Raw genomic sequence first — 17312 nt, 5'->3', positions numbered from 1 at the left:
AAAGCCCATTTGATCAACAAGCCTCACTGCATTATGGTGCCAAAAACCATTTCGCCTTAAACCAAGCAGTGTCTACAACTTCATATATTCATCAATTTAAAGAAAAAAAATTTATGGTTTAGTTTTATTTTTATCTAAGTCCCAACTCAAGGATTTTCAAGGCCCGCAGGAGCACTGATAATTAAGGTTATAAAATGGCATGCTGAGAGAGCTTTCACTACTCTGACTCATCATATACCCCGAATCCCATTAATTCTTTCACTGTCCACTTGGACGTGTTTGCCTTCACGCCGGGTTTTATAAACTTGTTTTATCTGTCAGACCGCCGGTGATTTAGCGACCGTGGCAACTGAGTGACCTCTCCTGCCCTGTAAAAGGCTCGGCTCATTCAGAACATTAAATTGCGACCTTGGCTCGCTCGCATTGAAATGCATTGCCCGTCTCCCCCCGCTGTGCACTACAGTACCTTATGTCGTATTTACAGTATACAACGCTGAGCAGCAGCAGTTACCAGGGAGCATAAAGCTGTCAATGCATACTCTCGTCACTATCACTGTACCATCTCCCAAGGCAACTTAAAACTTCAATCTCGATTCATCACCCAGCACACAATCAGCCCACACATTGTATTAAACTGAACTGGCTGGAGATTGAGTCCTTTTAGTTCTTATCATTCCCATGGCTCAGTAGTAGGAGTGAATACCATCGGGTGACACATCCTGACCAGCACTGTATCAGGCTCTTCATTCCCCCTGTCCACTTCCCATGAGGATAGAAGGCTCCTAAACCAGGTCTCGTGTACCTTATGACTGAGGCCATTTATATGCACAATGGTATCCACAACAAGTCAAATTTTAAATTAACTGCGTCTTCTGATCTGACAAACTGTAGCTGATCATTATTGGAAAATAAATCAGATTAACAAGGATTAGGTTTTATTTGGTTAAGGTTCAGGAACAACGATGACTTGGTGGGTGTTAGGGAAAGGAGTGGGGGGTTTAAAGATTTTAGATCTTGATCGATATCGAAGGCGTCCACAATCTACTATTTAGGCGAAATTATAGAGTGTGGTGTTAATATCCTGTTACTTCTGTTTCAAAACTTCACACAACCTCATTTACCTGCAGATCACAAACAGATAGAGCAACAGCCTAAACCGCTATGTTGATCGAATTAATAACTTCACAAGGCTCTTGCTCGGGTGGCTTATTGTCAACATTTTAACCTGAGTGATAGCTGATGCATGGTCAATGAAGAGCTTGTGCCTAAAAATTACTATGTTCATTGCATTATTGTGATTTACTGTTGCAAAAGGAGAACTTCATAGGCTATGTCAAGTCTGACTATAGTCTGAGTTTCATTCCAAAATTAGAAAAAAAAGTTGCAATCTATATTAATGATCCTGATTAAAAAGAATCGTCATCACAACTGTTGTAGTTTGAATCATCTGGCACTCACGTGGTTGCTGGTTTATTGTATCTTACGTCGCTGACACCGATGTCGCTATTGCTAAAAGCACAAATGTTGGCTAGCTAGAATTGCTAAACCTAACAGCTAGCATTAGGGTAGTACAATATGCTGGATACCTTCTGTAAAAAACGTCCCCAATCATCAATAATAATCAATAATGTTTTTAAGGACTGCACTTTTCTACAAGCTCTGCAGATGAATAATACAAAAAAATGTATTTAACTAGATAAAATGTTATGAATATGACCGGATTTCCAATCTAAGGGTTAAGGGAACCTTCAGCATCATGGCTACAATAACACCCACTAGCTATAGGATAGGTATCAATTGTGGTTCAAACCTTTATTGGAGGTGGAGGGGAACAGGAGTTGACCAAGTTTTTATAGTTGACCAAATACATCTACCTTGACCTCGATCTGTGTCAAGTTTGCAGGTGCATTCTCATTTTTAGGAACGCAGGAGTTCATAAAGAAACAATGTGACGATGACCAATTTAATGATGATCTACACACACATCTCCTGTTCTTTTTAGTTGTGTGGCACTGCTAGTTTCAGAAAACCCAACAACAACAACAACAACAACAACAACAACAGACATAAAAATACATCTTTTGAGACAACTGGCACGAACACTAATGGCTCCTAAAACATGAAAAATGTTTGACTGAAAGTTTAATTTTTTAGTCGCTCGCCTGCTTCACTGTGTGTGGTATTTGGAAATGTCAAAACATGCCTCACAATTTTTTTTTTTGTCGAAAAATTGGCCACAGAACTGTAATCAGTTAATGCAACAGGGGAACGTGAACAACAGCACTGAATTATTATCAGATATTCAATGTCATGGTGTGGCTGCGTGGCACAAACACACACACATAGATACACGGACGATCCATCTGTCCTGCTACAGAACCCCTTGCCATTTTCAATCTACACGTACACACACACTTACACCCATATATAGTATAATACATGTATTATGTATCCCCAGCGGACACACACAGCTGTTAAGGTTTTGATGTTTATTATTTACAGCTGTGGCTGGTTCTCTTTATGTGACAGTGACGTATGTGGAGGGCTGTAGCCATCGCCGACGCGCCTCCCCTCTGACCCAGAAAACAGCAGCATAATAAAACCAGAGAGGAAATGACCTCACTGCTTCATATAGCTCGGTGTGTTTCAAAGATATTCTGAGAGCAGAGAAAATGACTTTAGAGGGAGACACTTTACACTAACTAGACACTTGTTAAATGCATAATGAGTCATTTTTTGAGAAGCCAACGTAATGTCCATGTGTAGGAGTGTGAAGACGGCAGGAGATATGCTTAGAAAGTTGGTGTGGGTGTGTGTGAGTAGGAGAGCAGCAGAGTGAGGAAGGCAAAGATAGATCAATTAGTCTCAACTAGAAGATATTTACTGCGATTTATAAACAGCATCCGTTTCTATGTCAAAGTCTTAATAGTAAAATTGTTTATGACAGTTTCTAGCGTGGTATTTTGGTGTTGTCGTGTTATGACATCACGTGGGCACATGTTGAATTTTTGACGAGCTGGACGAGAAACACTGTGACACTTCTGCACCACAACAATTATGAACCACCTTAGTAGGAGTGGGAATCTCTTGGCACCTCACGATTCGATGCCGATTCAGAGGTCAACAATTCGATTCTAAATCGATTCTCGATGCGGCAAGTTTTTTATGTACATTTCCATGCACGATTTTTAAAAAAATCAATAAATTTAATCTGAGTTTGCTAATCATTTCCTACTTTTTCTCACTGTGTGACTACTTGGTACTTTCAGAGCAAAGTATTTGTGACCCATACTTAATTTACTTCCAATATATTTAATTAATAAAACAAATGAAAGAAATGTGGCAAGTCAACTGGAAGGTTACATTTGCTAGCAAACATCCAGCTTTGCAAAGAACCAAAAGGAAAAGAAAAGTGTTCCTGTAGCAGCATACATGTAGTACATTAATACAGCTGCAGCTGGTCGACGGTCGATACAGGTGTTTGTATCACAGGTTGATCTGGACGGCTCACACTTTGCAACAGCTGACTGACCCCACGCTGAGTTCGGGCTGGATTTCAATATACTGTGTGGGCTGTTTGACAGTGTACAGTTTTCACATCGACTTGGATTCAGCTTAATAACGATGTATGCGGCTGGCAACAATGGCTTTAAGTAACCATTTGAACGCACGGCGGAATGACAGAAATACCGATAGTTAGTTACAGGTGTCGCAAGTTAACCTGGACGCTGCACACTCAACGCCACAGCCAACAGCTAACAGCCAACAGCCAACAGCTAACAGCCAACAGCGGCCTCCACACTGCTCTCGAGCCGCTCGGCGTGAACAAATGCCCCAGACGTTCCACCCATGAGTTGTTTGTGAGTACAGACATTCACGACACATCCCATGTTTTTTGTTGTGTGCATGCCGTCAACTGCCGGGCGCTGCACTTCCGCACTTCTGAGATCCGCCTCTTGCGTTCCGTCAACATCAAGTTGTCAATTAACATGTAGAAAATCGATTTTTGACATTTGTGAATCGATTCAGAATCATCCACGTCCGAATCGCGATTCATCTAAGAATCAATTATTTTTGCCACCCCTACACCTTAGCCATTGTTTTTTTTTTACCTGAAGCTAATGTCTGCAGTCATAAAGAATACAGAGAGCTCAGCTCATCAGCCAAGAATTGAGGAGGCGCTGTCAACTCTGCAGTCCAGCTGAAAGAGGGTCGTGTTTCTGATGTTTGCCACATTCAATAAGCGCCCCGTCTTAGAGCTGCTATTTGCAAATGATATTCTTCAGATTTCAGACTGCTGTCTGGGAGAACTGTTGCCATGAAGAGGTTGTGCTCGATCTGCAACAGCATTTGGGCCGACGGTGCGTGTCAAACTGGCATCCGCATGAATTCCAGGAGCCAAGGTTTCTCAGAAGGGTACTGCATTGTAAAGAGATGATCGGTATTATTCACTTCACTTTTGAGTGGTTGTTATGTTGGGCCTGATTAGTGACGGTGGCTTTGAGAAAGCTTTTCTTATAACTTCAAAAATACGAATAGGAGGTGTGTCTAGGCATTGGATCACAGAATATCAGCTAATAAATCCTTTCATTTATTTTCCATACTTCTTCTAAACCACATTATTTAAATGATACATCTGCAGTCAGTCGTAACAAAAGAGATCTACAATCGGATTTTCAACCCAAGCATGCGCAGACATTAATATGTTGGTATGCGTTCACAGTGATGATAGTCCTGCACCAGTTCTGCGTGCAGGCTGTTTTGTTTTTAAAAAGCAAGAAAAAAAAATCACCCTAATTTGTGTTCTTAGGTCGTTCTGGTTCCTGTGAAAAGATGTATCTGGTATCTGTTTTTTTTTTCTTTTTAATATAAGTATTGTTTAAGTATGTTTGAAACTCTGGTAATTTAACAATCAGTTTAAACCTATTAAGCCTAATCACTGAGCACTGGCCCCAAGAAAAATGGGTTCCTAAAATATTTACAGCCCAATTGCACCGTTATGGTTCAGTAATGATCTCAGGTCACTTACACTTTTAAGGAGTGTTGAACAAATTCAAAAATTGAAGGCTTACAACGGTATTTTCACTTGTCATAAAGCACAGTGGGGATGTGAAATAAATGGGAGTTTTAATCAGTTAATTCTTCTTCTATTGGGGATTAAAACTAATTCAAATGTAAATAAGGCAAAACTAAGGCACAACATTTGTTTTCTTTTACCCATGTTTAAACAGCAGATATTGAGCAAGAGAAGAAAAACATCAACACAACCTTTGATTTCAAACTTGAACTGGAGTTTGTATCTAATACAGGCAGTTTTAGTTACAAATTCCAGTCATATTTAAAGGCCAAATCAGAGGAGAAACTGTGAAAAACTGTGAAATGCGCTGCTGTACGTTGGCAGCAGCGAGTCCCACGTGTGCCTGCATGCAACAGGAGGCATCTACATACCGCAACATGCTATTTATTTAGCCTTTTTAAATCCACTTGTCCATGGTATTACCCCAGCTTAGAGCCAGACAAGCAAACAGACAGACAAGGGGGACTAGCATGCACTCAGCACAAAGGATCATGGTAAACAAAGACAAATACCCTCATATGATGGGGTCTAATCCCGCTCAGTGTATCGCTGTAGTCAAATGCCACATCCATCCCCTCCCTGCTTCCATCAAACAGATCCACCAACTGCAGCCCGCTCCTCCAAACTTCCCTTGCTCACATCCATCCATTTCTTCACTTGGTGACATACACAGTAAAAATTGAAGTCATTTCACTGTACCTGTTCTATTCCAACCCGCTATTAGATGCCCACACACGCCCTCCCTCCCTCCCTCCACCTTCACATACTTTACCACCCCCTTCCCCTAAATTAGTCATGATTAATGTGTACGCCACGCATTGGGCCGTCTTAATTAAATAACACCGTCTAATTAGGGGCTGATTTCAGATGGTAATGGCGCCGTAAGATGGCGGGAGTGGGATTGTGCAGCGTGACAGAACATTCATGAAGTCCGTCAAACTCCCTGGGCGGTCACACTCCCGTGGTTTCACACAAACAGCCCCCCTCCTAATCTGACAGTTACATTAAAATGCAAATAGCCCAGATGTGAGGGTTTGGTAACAAGTGTGGATTACAGCTCCCTGGGAGCCCCCGATAGACAGGCTCTCTTTTTTTTTTTTTTTTTCCCCTCCCTCCCATGTGATATGAGCCAGGTAACAGGTTGATAGCTGTTGACCTGGAAGTGGGCTGTTTAAACATTGGCTGCCGCGCTGTTGGACATGTGTAAGATTGCGGCGTCTGGACAATCTCTTTCGGCTGACAGATAATAGCTTTGAATCCATTTTATATGACTAATCATGAATAAATACTTGTCACCCAAAAAGAGATACACAATCTCTTATCGGTGATTGTTTACTGTCCCGATGTCACAGTTTATCCTCTCTCCTCGTAGGATGTATCGCAAGTTTTAATTAAATCAAGCTCGAGAGCGACTGAAAGGTCAAAGAAAATTAAAGCATATTAATGAGCGAAGGGCACGGGCGGCGCACGGCATCAGGTCAGGGAGACAGCAGGGAGACAGACGCCATACCCTCCCCCCCCCCGCTTCCCTGCCTCTGCCTACCTCGCCACACACATAACCCATACACAAACACACACACACGCACTCTTCCCACACATACACATGTCTCGGCTAACTTGAGCGAGGTGCGAGACGTGAACAATATGCGGTTGGTATGTGTGGGACGCCCCTGACTCGCCACCAGAAGAGAGCATCCCCTGCAGTGCACCATCACGGCTGGATGTCAAAGCCGGCTAAGCCGTGCCAAAATACCTACCCTTTAAAAACCCTTGGCAGTAATAATACCTCACGGGGGCTTGTTCATTCAGTATAAATAAAAAAGGGAAAAACACCATTCATTCCCACAGAGGGGCAGCTGCAGCCACAGAGAGATGTTTTACTTTTCCCATTGTGCAGCCTCGCCGCGGGGTGAGGCGATGGTTGGAGTAGTGATGGCTGGGCGATGCAAATAGGGTTTGGACACAGATCAAAAGACTTAAGTTTCACTGCATCATCAGGGCCGAAGAGCTCCCCCACCCCAGCACAGAAGGCCCCCCCGCCCCCTCCCCGCCTCAGCCTCCATCACCTTATTGCTCACTCTGCTGCATTCATGCTATCACAGCCCCCGGAAGCCCCCGTCTTCTGAGGGGGCGTCCTGGCAGAGTGTGAACATTGTTCTTACATGTCAGTCTTGAACAGAGATGCGAACGCTAATGGTTTTTGGCAGGGCCCGGGTCCTCGGTGGACACAGTGCTGGAGCAGGAAGAAAACAAGTGGGGAAGAGGGACAGGAGGGAGGGACGGAGGGAGGGAAGGAGGGATGGATGGGGGTGCAGAAAAAGACCAGGTGTCTTGGCAGCGGCGGGTTCACTCGCTTTACAACAGCACCATCTGTCTTTGCGAGGAGAGCTTTACAACATGCCGCTTAACAAAACATCCAAAGCAAATGGGTCCTAGTGACGTTCCAGCCCGTTTAATTGCTTAATAGGCTGTTGTGGTGGTTTTATATCCGGGACAACTGATGCGGCTAATATGAGCAGGGAACGTGCGACTTTCCAAGAAGGATATAAATTACATATTACGTCTCTCAAAATGCCTGAGTGTCTCATTATTTTCCCCCAGAGTGTCATCTCGTGAAACAATCCTGACAGTTAAAAACATGCACTGGCAGGACTAAAAAAAAAAAAAAAAAAAGGAGCCCCCCTTTTCTTGACATTTCAAGGGCTGAAAATGAGAGCCAGTATAAAGGAATCCTCTCTGTGACAGATGCACTCAGTGCGACTGCAAATGGAACTTTTCCCTGAGCAAGCAGCATTCATCCTCTCGGCGGACCTGCCCCTCTCTCCGCTCAGTCGCTCGCTTCCTTTTTTCTCGGCCAACCAGAGAGAGAGCGGGACAAGATGGATGCCGATGTCACCGTGCTGGCCGGAGTGACAGATGGGCTGATTATACAAACTCATCCCTCTGGCCGTAGGAAAACACAACACCTTGCCTGCTAGCTAATAGCCTTCATCTGCCTGTGCCTTATGGATAGTTGATGCTTGGTGTTAATATGGAAAAGCAGCGCTGTAAGGACAGATCCCATTACAGTCCTGGCCTCCCTTTTGACAGCTTGTACCTGAACAGACACCTGCCATGCTGTTTTTTTTTTTTTTTTTTTTACAGCTCCAAACAAACAAAATGGTAAATTACCTCTCGGCGACCTCGTGTCTGGCTGGCTGGCTTCAAGGGCATGTTTTCCTTCCTCGAGACAGACACATTGCAAATGCATAAACGGATTCCTCTCACTGGCTTGATGTGTGGATGTCAAGCTCTGCCGTGCACGCTTGTTTCTCAGCAGGTAAGCCGGGACAACAGCAGCGAAAAAACCAAGGCACCGTCTGAGCGAGACGTGGCAAAAATAAAAAAACTAAAGAAACATCTTGGTTTTCGTCCAGAGAGGTGTCAAAAAAAATAAGTCAGGATCATGGGAGAATAAGTGCAGGGGCTGGAGGTGATCTTTCAGGATTAACCACCATCCCCTTGCCTGCCCTTACCTGTGATTTAAAGTCTGTGCTGATTAATCAGACCGGCATCGAGTCTCTGTTCAGGCGAGACGTTTAGATCAATCACGGCAGCCAAAGGGGAACATACAGTGGCTCTAACAAATGGGGAGCAGAGAATGAAGGAAGAGGGGGTAGTGTGAGTGAGAGAGAGAGAGATTGAATGGCTTACTTCATGCTCCCAGCCATCAGCAGGAAAAGGTTGTAGATGTGTGAGAAGATGAAGAGGAAGAGGATGGCGCTGAAGAACATGGTCATCCAGGAGCCATGATCCTCGCGGAACATTTTCAGGCGCAGGTATCGACCTAAAGGGAGCACGACAAGGACACGGCTGTCAGTGGCGGGGTTCAAACAGCATGTCAACCTGCTGTCACGTGTGGGCCATGGAAATGGAGATGAAAGTAAATAAATTAAATCACACAGATCAATAATGTCCTACCCTGTCAGACATGTGCCCTTTAGGTGATGAAATCAAGATTAAAGACCACTTTGAGGTGTCACTTGCGCGGCACTGAAGTAATTGTCTTTCCCTGACACCAATTGCAATTCTGTGACAGCGTATTACAGCCATTGTATTCGAAAAGAAATATATGTTACAGAGCCGAAGGAGGGAGGTGACATTCCAAGAAAAAAAATCTAAATTTCTGACATAATAAAGTCATAAAATTGCAGAAAAAAAAGATGTGATGTGCTCTCAGTATATCATCATGAGAACTGGGATGTTGAAGATCCTGAATTCAGCCTGCCCAGAAGAAAACATACTGATTTGGATGAGACGATCCAGGAACTACAACGCAATTGACAGGATTTCTGGACGCCTGTGGCGCTATGGTGATTGTGAATATTTCCTCATTCATGAGTCAGATTGCAAAATACAAGTCGATAGAGTCGATTCGGGTAGTTTGGTCCTGACTAGTTAGATTTTAACTGGCAAGTACACAACATTCATCGTGAAATTCTGTTGTTTTTCTTGTATTTTACCCCCTCCTTAGCTCCTTATATTTGTTTTTTTTTACTAATGCTTGCCCTAACACACCATCATAATATTTCATCATTAATCCCAACAGAAAATACACTACACAGACATCATTTCACGCATCTGTATGACATGCTGTCAGTGGAATGATGCTCCCTTTTGTTTCATGATGTGATTCCTGCATTAGTGAAATTATTCAAACGTTTGTGACCTGTGATGTGGTTTTTTTTATACAGTCCCGGCTTGGAATCAAATTATGGAGAAATATCTCTCTGGCAGAGCATGACATTGGATTTGGATACACACTGTTCTGTGCAGAACACACAATCACACGAGCTTGTCGTTTTGGTGGCAGCCCTCAGTGGAGCTCACGAACACAACGATATTTATTACACGACCATTAGCTTGTTGTTGTACCTTGAAAAGACCGCAGTCTGAGCTTTTAGCTCCCCTTTGTCTCACTATAAATATATTGAGGGAGAAATTTTTATCCTGGCTGCTCTTAATGACAAACAGAAAAAAACATTTAGACCTTTAATTCAGGGCTCAGAATGTCTGGTTGGAGTGGGATGATAAAAGCATTACATAAGTTCAATATAAACAGAGATGTGGGTAAAAAACATGTGATGTAATTAGGTGTGTATAAAGTAATCTGCTGTCAGAGTCCTTGATCTACCGCTCACTCTGCTTGTGTAACAGAGGCAATGTGCTTTGTATATTTTGGGAGACTGTTACTACCAACATCACGCAGGCCTGGGAGAAATAGGATTTGCGAATAGAATAAATAAAATAAAATCAGAGTTCTTCAACCTGTGAGTATTGCAGTAGAGTTGGAGAACTCACAGCAGACATATGTAAAAGAAAGGCCTGCATTTGAGCAGCAGAGGCTGAGATATCCTGACTTGGGTCAAGATTCAAAAAGAGTCGATTCTTCGTCTCCTATAACGCACCCAATAGCTTCATTTCATTTGACCCACGGACCTGAAAGGCGAATATAATGGGACTGACAGAAACATTCAAAAGCGCCACATGGCTAATTTCTGTTAGCCTTGTTGGCCTATAATGTAGAAGGAAGGAGGTGATGAAGACGCCTATAACTACCCTCTACAGTGAAGAGAAAAACAATGTGAAGCTTGTTTTAATCTACCACAAAATAAACAGTAACGGTTATCTGTTATCTTTCTTATAAAACAGGGAGAGCAGAACAAGCCATTCAGGCGGCAACTTGTCATTTTTAGCCGGTGCTGATCTTTGTTATTTCCAGTCCAAATGACAAATGGTGGAGGCAGCAGGTCGTACCAGCTGTCACTGATTAATGTTAATTCTGTAATTAACATGATAACAGGTTGAAATTAAACTCATTTGTTGTCGAGTTGTTGTGCTCCCCGCATGTCGCTGACAAAACTCAAATTTTATTTGTGAAGTAAAAACACTTAACTCTGTGACCCAACTGTTTTTGTGGTTACAACAACTCCGCCAGAGTTTGTATGTCGGATTCAGGAGTTGTGTTCTCCAGTTGAACTTTGGATTGTTTGGAATGAGGGCATTTCCTAATCAAATAGTTAGGCTATGGCTGTTATGTCATTCAGCAGATAAGCTTCCTCTTGAGCGACAAAAAGCTTTCCTATTTTTTTTCACATATACAGCAGTACCCCTCAAGACCTGTTAACACACTTCAATGTGTAAAATAGGTGGATTTAGCCTTTAACGCCAAGAAACTTGAACGGTACATCACAAATTACCGTCCTCATGCTGAGAGCCCGAACCATCAACTGCTTCAAGGTTACTTAATTGATTCTTAATTGAGAAATCCTCTAGAAGTAATCTTAGCTTTACACCTTCATTTCCACTTCTTTACACACACACACACACACACACACACACACACACACACACACACACACACACACTTCAAGGCTCTCCCTCAGCTTCGGCTCTGCAAGCTGTGATCCGGTGCCAGAAGCGGCCATCTACCCAGGAACAACTCTTTGTTTTTCTCTCCTCCAGCTCAGTCAGCATCCTTTGAGTTACAGCTCCTCCGAGAGCTCATTGTGTCCGTGCACACACGCACGCGCCCACACGCACGCACGGAGCCAGAACGACAGCAAAGCAGAATGCTCCATTTATTTTCCCATTACAGCCTGGCTGGTTTATTCTCCAATAGTTTTACATGCTGTTCAATCTCAGCTTGCTCACTTCTAGTTTTTTGAACACTGCACACATAAAAACAAAGATGTTTAGATTCCTATAGAGAGAAGAGGATCTTTGTTGAGTGTAAGTGGAGTTATAATGAATGAAGACATCTTGCAGAAAATCGCTTGAACATCGTAGTAAACAAAAGAGCTGCAATGATAGCTTAAACTTTGGTTAACTTATTGTGAGCGCCGCAGAACAGGATATAAACTTGAACATTCCCTTTATATCAACAGTAAGTATACCAGTTAACCTTCACTTTTTCTTTTTTTTTTAAGCAAAGTAGCCTAGTGTGAGGCCACACCATACGTTTCACTCTGTGGTATTTCAGGGCTCATCACAGATGCATAATTGAATTGACTTGCATGGGTGAACTTAATTGCCTCCAGTGCCAATGAGCCCTGGCTTAGATGTAGGAGCACAGTGTGTATCGGCAGATCTGACTTTTAAAGCAGCACGCCGCGCCAGCGAGCACGGCCGCCCTCTCGCCGCCTATATGGGCAGGATTTAACTAGAGGGTGATTCAAGACTATTCAGGCAAGCTGTTTGAGTCACTGCACCTCCCGACAGTAGAGGACCCCGACAAGGGGTGATTCATGAGCACTGTCTGCCGCCAGGCTCAGCCCAGCAGGGGACAACAACAACAACTCACATGGACATCGGCAGCCACAGAAACACAGGGAGACAGGAGGGAGACACTTGTTATATGTCCTCTTACTCTCATTTACTCACATGGCAAACATGGAGCCATTCACAAGGACCAAACTGCTGTATAAATCTAAACAATGCAATGACATTAGAATACTAATTTAAAGTGTTGACAGTATAATTTCTCCAACACTGTTTATGATGTTGTGTTTGGGCTGAGGTCATTTTCACCTCTCATCGTGTCTTTTCCTCATGGAGATCAAATATGAAGCTGTGTCTCCATCTAGTGGTGATAAACGGACACAAGCCAGAGAGCTGACCAGCAGGTAGATGACATAACATCCACTTCATGAACTGCAGTTTCTGTGAAAACCAGAACACTGTACAAAATGTTTCTCGTGCTGTGTCTTTCTTTACACGAGCCCTATCCAGCTGTGTCCTCTTGTGTCATGTGTATCAAATATTCTTAAATTCTGTGCAGGTTGACAGGATTTTCTGCTTCTGTGGCAACATTTTGGGGAATTATTTTCTGGAGATGTAATGTAGCCAATTCTATAGCCTCAACAGCCCACTTCTGTTCAAACTCATGACCACACTGAGCAGCCACTGCTGCTATTTTAGTATCAATCACTCCCACGCAATAGCTTCAGAGCAATACATTTATCTCCATTACTATTTTTTTCTCTCTTCTCTCCCATACACATGTACTGAAACAAATCTCCCTTGAATACAATACATTTAATTTGCATGCTATCACTAGTATTATTTCAATTATGATGATTTCATCCTTGTTTGTTTCGTTTTATTCATTGATGGAATGTAATTGAGCACATTTACTGAAGTATTGTCATATTTACTCCTGTACATTTATTGGATAACTGTTGTTACTGTAGCTTCATCAGAGTAAAAAGCATTTTTTTTTTTTTTTTTTTTTTTTTTTTGGCCTTTTATGGCTTTATTGACAGTACAGCTGAAGATATGACAGGAAACACGGAGAGAGAGAGGGGGAGTGACACGCAGCAAAGGGACCCGAGCCGGGAGTCGAACCCAGGTCCGCTGCAGAGCCTGGGCACATGGGGCGGGCTCTACCAACTGAGCTAAACGGCGCCTCGCAAAAAGCATTTTTAAATTAATTGATCTAATTGTAATCAGAAACAATTGTTCTGATGGTCAGAATAATGCTGAAAATCTGCAAGGCGGGTCATCAGTCGACCCATACAAGTTAGATGTTTAATTTACTTTAAATTGTACTTTTGATATTCAAGTACATTCATTGCAAGACAATTGCTTTGGATAATTAAGTACAAAGTAAGAATTTTATCCTCAAGTACTATTCATATGAGTCAGTTTCACTTGAACCAAAGTAATAATTTATGACAATAACTTTACTTTTACTCAAGTATGACATAATTTCAACATCATTGCTTTTATATATACAATATATTCCATGTTTAATTTCTCTTTGTCCCTTTGTATTTTGTCCCTCTTTCAATCATAGTTACACTACAGTTTTGTTTTTGCACCTTTAAAATGTAAAGAACAATTGACAGACTCACTAAAAACATTGTTTATTTTTCAATTTGCGTTCTATTTTTAGTCAGGACACATGCAGCAGCAGGTTCTTAGATCCCAGAATCCAGGCATTGTAAGTTCACACTCAATTGTCAGGCTAAGCAGCCTGCAAAGATACTTTTTCTGTGAGGCTTTCAACCTTACAGAAAATATTAATAGGATTACACTTTTTCAACAAATCCGTAAAACCTGAACTGTGGTAAATGCATATGTATAGTATGTTTGGCATTATGTAGCATTTCTGATAAAGAAACTGGGGTTTTAGTGGCTTTTATAAATCCAGGTGCCATTTTTATTAGATACACCTTTCCTGCAGTATCCTGTCTTCTGACCTTCAAGAAGGTTCTCATTTTTTGTAATGTAGTTTCTGTTGAACTGTTTTGCATTAATGACATGTTCCAATTATGTATAGCATGTCCACCCCATTTATATCAGAGAGAGTAGGTTATTAAACAAACACACCTTTCTGTGTAAGGAAATAAAGTCCAACAGCACCGTTACATCCTCAAAAGTGGTCATAAACTTTGACAGTTTCAACTAAAACTGAACATCATAACCTACACATAGAGAGGATTTATTATAGGACTGTCATGTTAGATTGTATTAGTTTTAGCCAGGCATACCTGAATATAAAGTTCAAGTTCGTTAAGGGTATAACAAGGTTTTTGGGGTTCCTACTCCAGGCAATGATGGGATTCACACTGCCAGCATCATGGTTTCTTATCTGCTTCCCTGTCTGACAATGAGATCACAGGCCACAATTCCTGGAAGTGCTCCAGCTATACAGTCACTAGATTTATAGAAGTAATCCACTTACAGGACATATAGAAGTCCTGGAGCCGGAAACGCAAACATAGCAGTACAAACCAGCAGAGCCCATCAGTTAAACACGTGCACTGACGCGCAAGCAATTACTGTATGTATCTGAGATGTTTTAACAGTGGATTTGCTCAGTCGACTGTTTACTGTATTACACACACACACACGCAAACACACACCAGTCTCGGAGGTAAGGCAGTGAGCCGACAGCTTGTGACAGATGAGAAGCACGCAGCTGGTGGAGGAGGAGAGGAAGGCGACCTGGGATGTGATCGCCTTCTCCATTCATCATGATTCCGCTCTCCAACAGCAACAAGTCTGACATGGCTAAAGGAGGCAAGTACAACCTGACCCTTCTTGCTCTTTAACTCGACATTAAACATTCTATTATGTTTTTGGACCAAATAGTTTCAACAATTTTATTAAACTTTCAAATAATTCACAATAACTAACTTGCTGACTTTTATACAAGTTATTTACTGACTTGCCCTGTGTTATTAATAACAGTAATACAGTCTACATCATATGGTATCCTCCTCTTGTTTTAAATCATTACAAGCTGGATGATAAAAAAACATCATCATGTGTCATTCGATATTTAATTAAGAGGTTAAAATAAGACATAAAAACCTTTTCCTCCCTCTTCCTTCCTCTCCTGAAATGTGTAAATTGTTAACATCCGCTCACCTGGAAAAAATAAGTGTATTATGTCTGATTAAAAGCAAACAGTGGCCGACATAGTGGAGGCAATAAATGAACGGCACCCTGGATTTCAATGTTGGACGCAGATATTCACTTCCTGGACATGCAGGTGATGCTCCGACCATGGAGACAGCCGCTTTAAATATATAGGGACGGAGCTTGTGAACACATCTTACTTGAAGTAGTCTCTGAGAGCAGGGCTTACGGCAGAGTCAAGGAAACGGACCATGACCTACATTATTCCGGAAGTTGTTAAACTCTTGAAATATAAAGTGAGGGTGCCATATAGCACAGACGATCCACAGTGTGTCAGAGAGTTTATGTTTCAGAGAGTGGATGCTAGAAAAGCATTACGATTGACACACAGTGCTTATGCACAATTTAGCATGTGTGATGTTGTGTTTTACAGTTTTACATCATGAGTGACCCAACAGATTGGATAAACATAAACGATGGTCTTGCCTATCAATCAGACAGATAAGAAGCCGTTATGCTGCAGGAGAACTGGGTCATAAACAATATTGTCTTTACGCATGTGTTAATCTGTTGCTTACTCAACAGGATAATGAATTCAGCGCCACCGGGTTTAGACTTCAGTCAATGTGATACAGTTTTCTGTATGTCTGTACTGGGACATTCCGATTTCTGTCTTTGAGTTTGACAGTTAGGGCCGACTAATAGTAGGGTGCTCCAGAAGTCTAGTTTGAATCAGGATTTCTGTGCTTTAAAAAAAAAAAAGGGGGGGGGGGGCACAGCACTTATTTCTGCATGAGAAGGTCAATTTGCTCGTCACAGGAAGAACTACGTCGTCTGTGAAAACAGTTTTATAATGTCGTCCGTGGCTCTGTTGGAGCTTTGACAAGTCTGAGAGAACACCATTAAAAGTTTTTTAGAAACGTGAAGACATTAACCTGTCACTGAGGGTGTAACGAAGGGACTACTGAACTGCACTATGGGAAGTGTAGGAATGAAATCTGTGTTTCTGGACCTTCAGAATATCCTGCTTTTTCAACCACTTTGCCCAATCTGAACATATTATAAAGATGGCAACTGTGGTGGTTAAAATATTTGAAAGACACTTAAATAGTTCAGGTATGGTTAGGATTAAGCAAGGAAAACACTTGATTAAAGTCAGGTAATATTGTGGTTATGGATCAGTAAAGCTAGGTATAAACCAATTGTCCACCTGGCCAATTATCAATTCCAGATCTAACTTCAGCCTCCAGTATTAAAGTTAATCGTGCTACAAACTGATCCACCAGCCCAACATCTAAACCCTACCTTGCTACATACAGGCCACAGTGCTTTGCTTGAGGTATAGAATAAAATAATTTAGTAGTTTACTGATGATACCAGCTTGTTCTTTATACAATCTATCTGCTATATGTGCAATACTACTGTAAAATGCTGGACTTCCCTTTTATTTCTCAAAAACACATTAATATTTTAAGAAAAACCAAGATGCAAAACTGACTTAACCTCCTCTCCTCACATCCCAGAGGCGTTACTGGAGTTCCTGAACCAGTCCACAGTATTCTGCAGCCAGTTTGAGAGCAGAAGGTGGTACTGCTACGTCCTGCTGGTTCTCTTCGGTTTTGCCCTTCCTGTCGGGATCCTGGGAAACCTAGCGGCTCTCGTCAACTACACCTGCCTCAAGAAAGCCTGGAGCACCAGCAATGTTTTCCTGATGAACCTGGCTCTGTGCGACACTGCCTGGATCCTCACCCTGCCCTTCACCCTCTACTTTACCTTCCAGAGGCCGTACCTCGAAGATATAGAGATCTTCTGTCAGTTCAAGAAGATC

General features: G+C 42.2%; 1 protein-coding gene across 2 annotated transcripts in view; it reads right to left on the bottom strand.

The window, feature by feature from the left end:
* tmem117 (transmembrane protein 117) overlaps positions 1 to 17312 on the bottom strand; it is a 49007-nt gene that overhangs the window by 18593 nt on the left and 13102 nt on the right. For both annotated transcript variants that reach the window (XM_030426874.1, XM_030426875.1), the window contains exon 3: positions 8771 to 8903. In XM_030426874.1, coding sequence (XP_030282734.1) covers positions 8771 to 8903 — 133 coding nt within the window. The remainder of the gene's footprint in view (positions 1 to 8770; positions 8904 to 17312) is intronic.

This window comes from Sparus aurata, chromosome 8 (assembly GCF_900880675.1).
Source record: "Sparus aurata chromosome 8, fSpaAur1.1, whole genome shotgun sequence".
Lineage (NCBI taxonomy): Eukaryota > Metazoa > Chordata > Actinopteri > Spariformes > Sparidae > Sparus > Sparus aurata.
The sequence above is the reverse complement of the archived record's forward strand: the minus strand, read 5'-3'. Positions and strand labels throughout refer to the sequence as shown.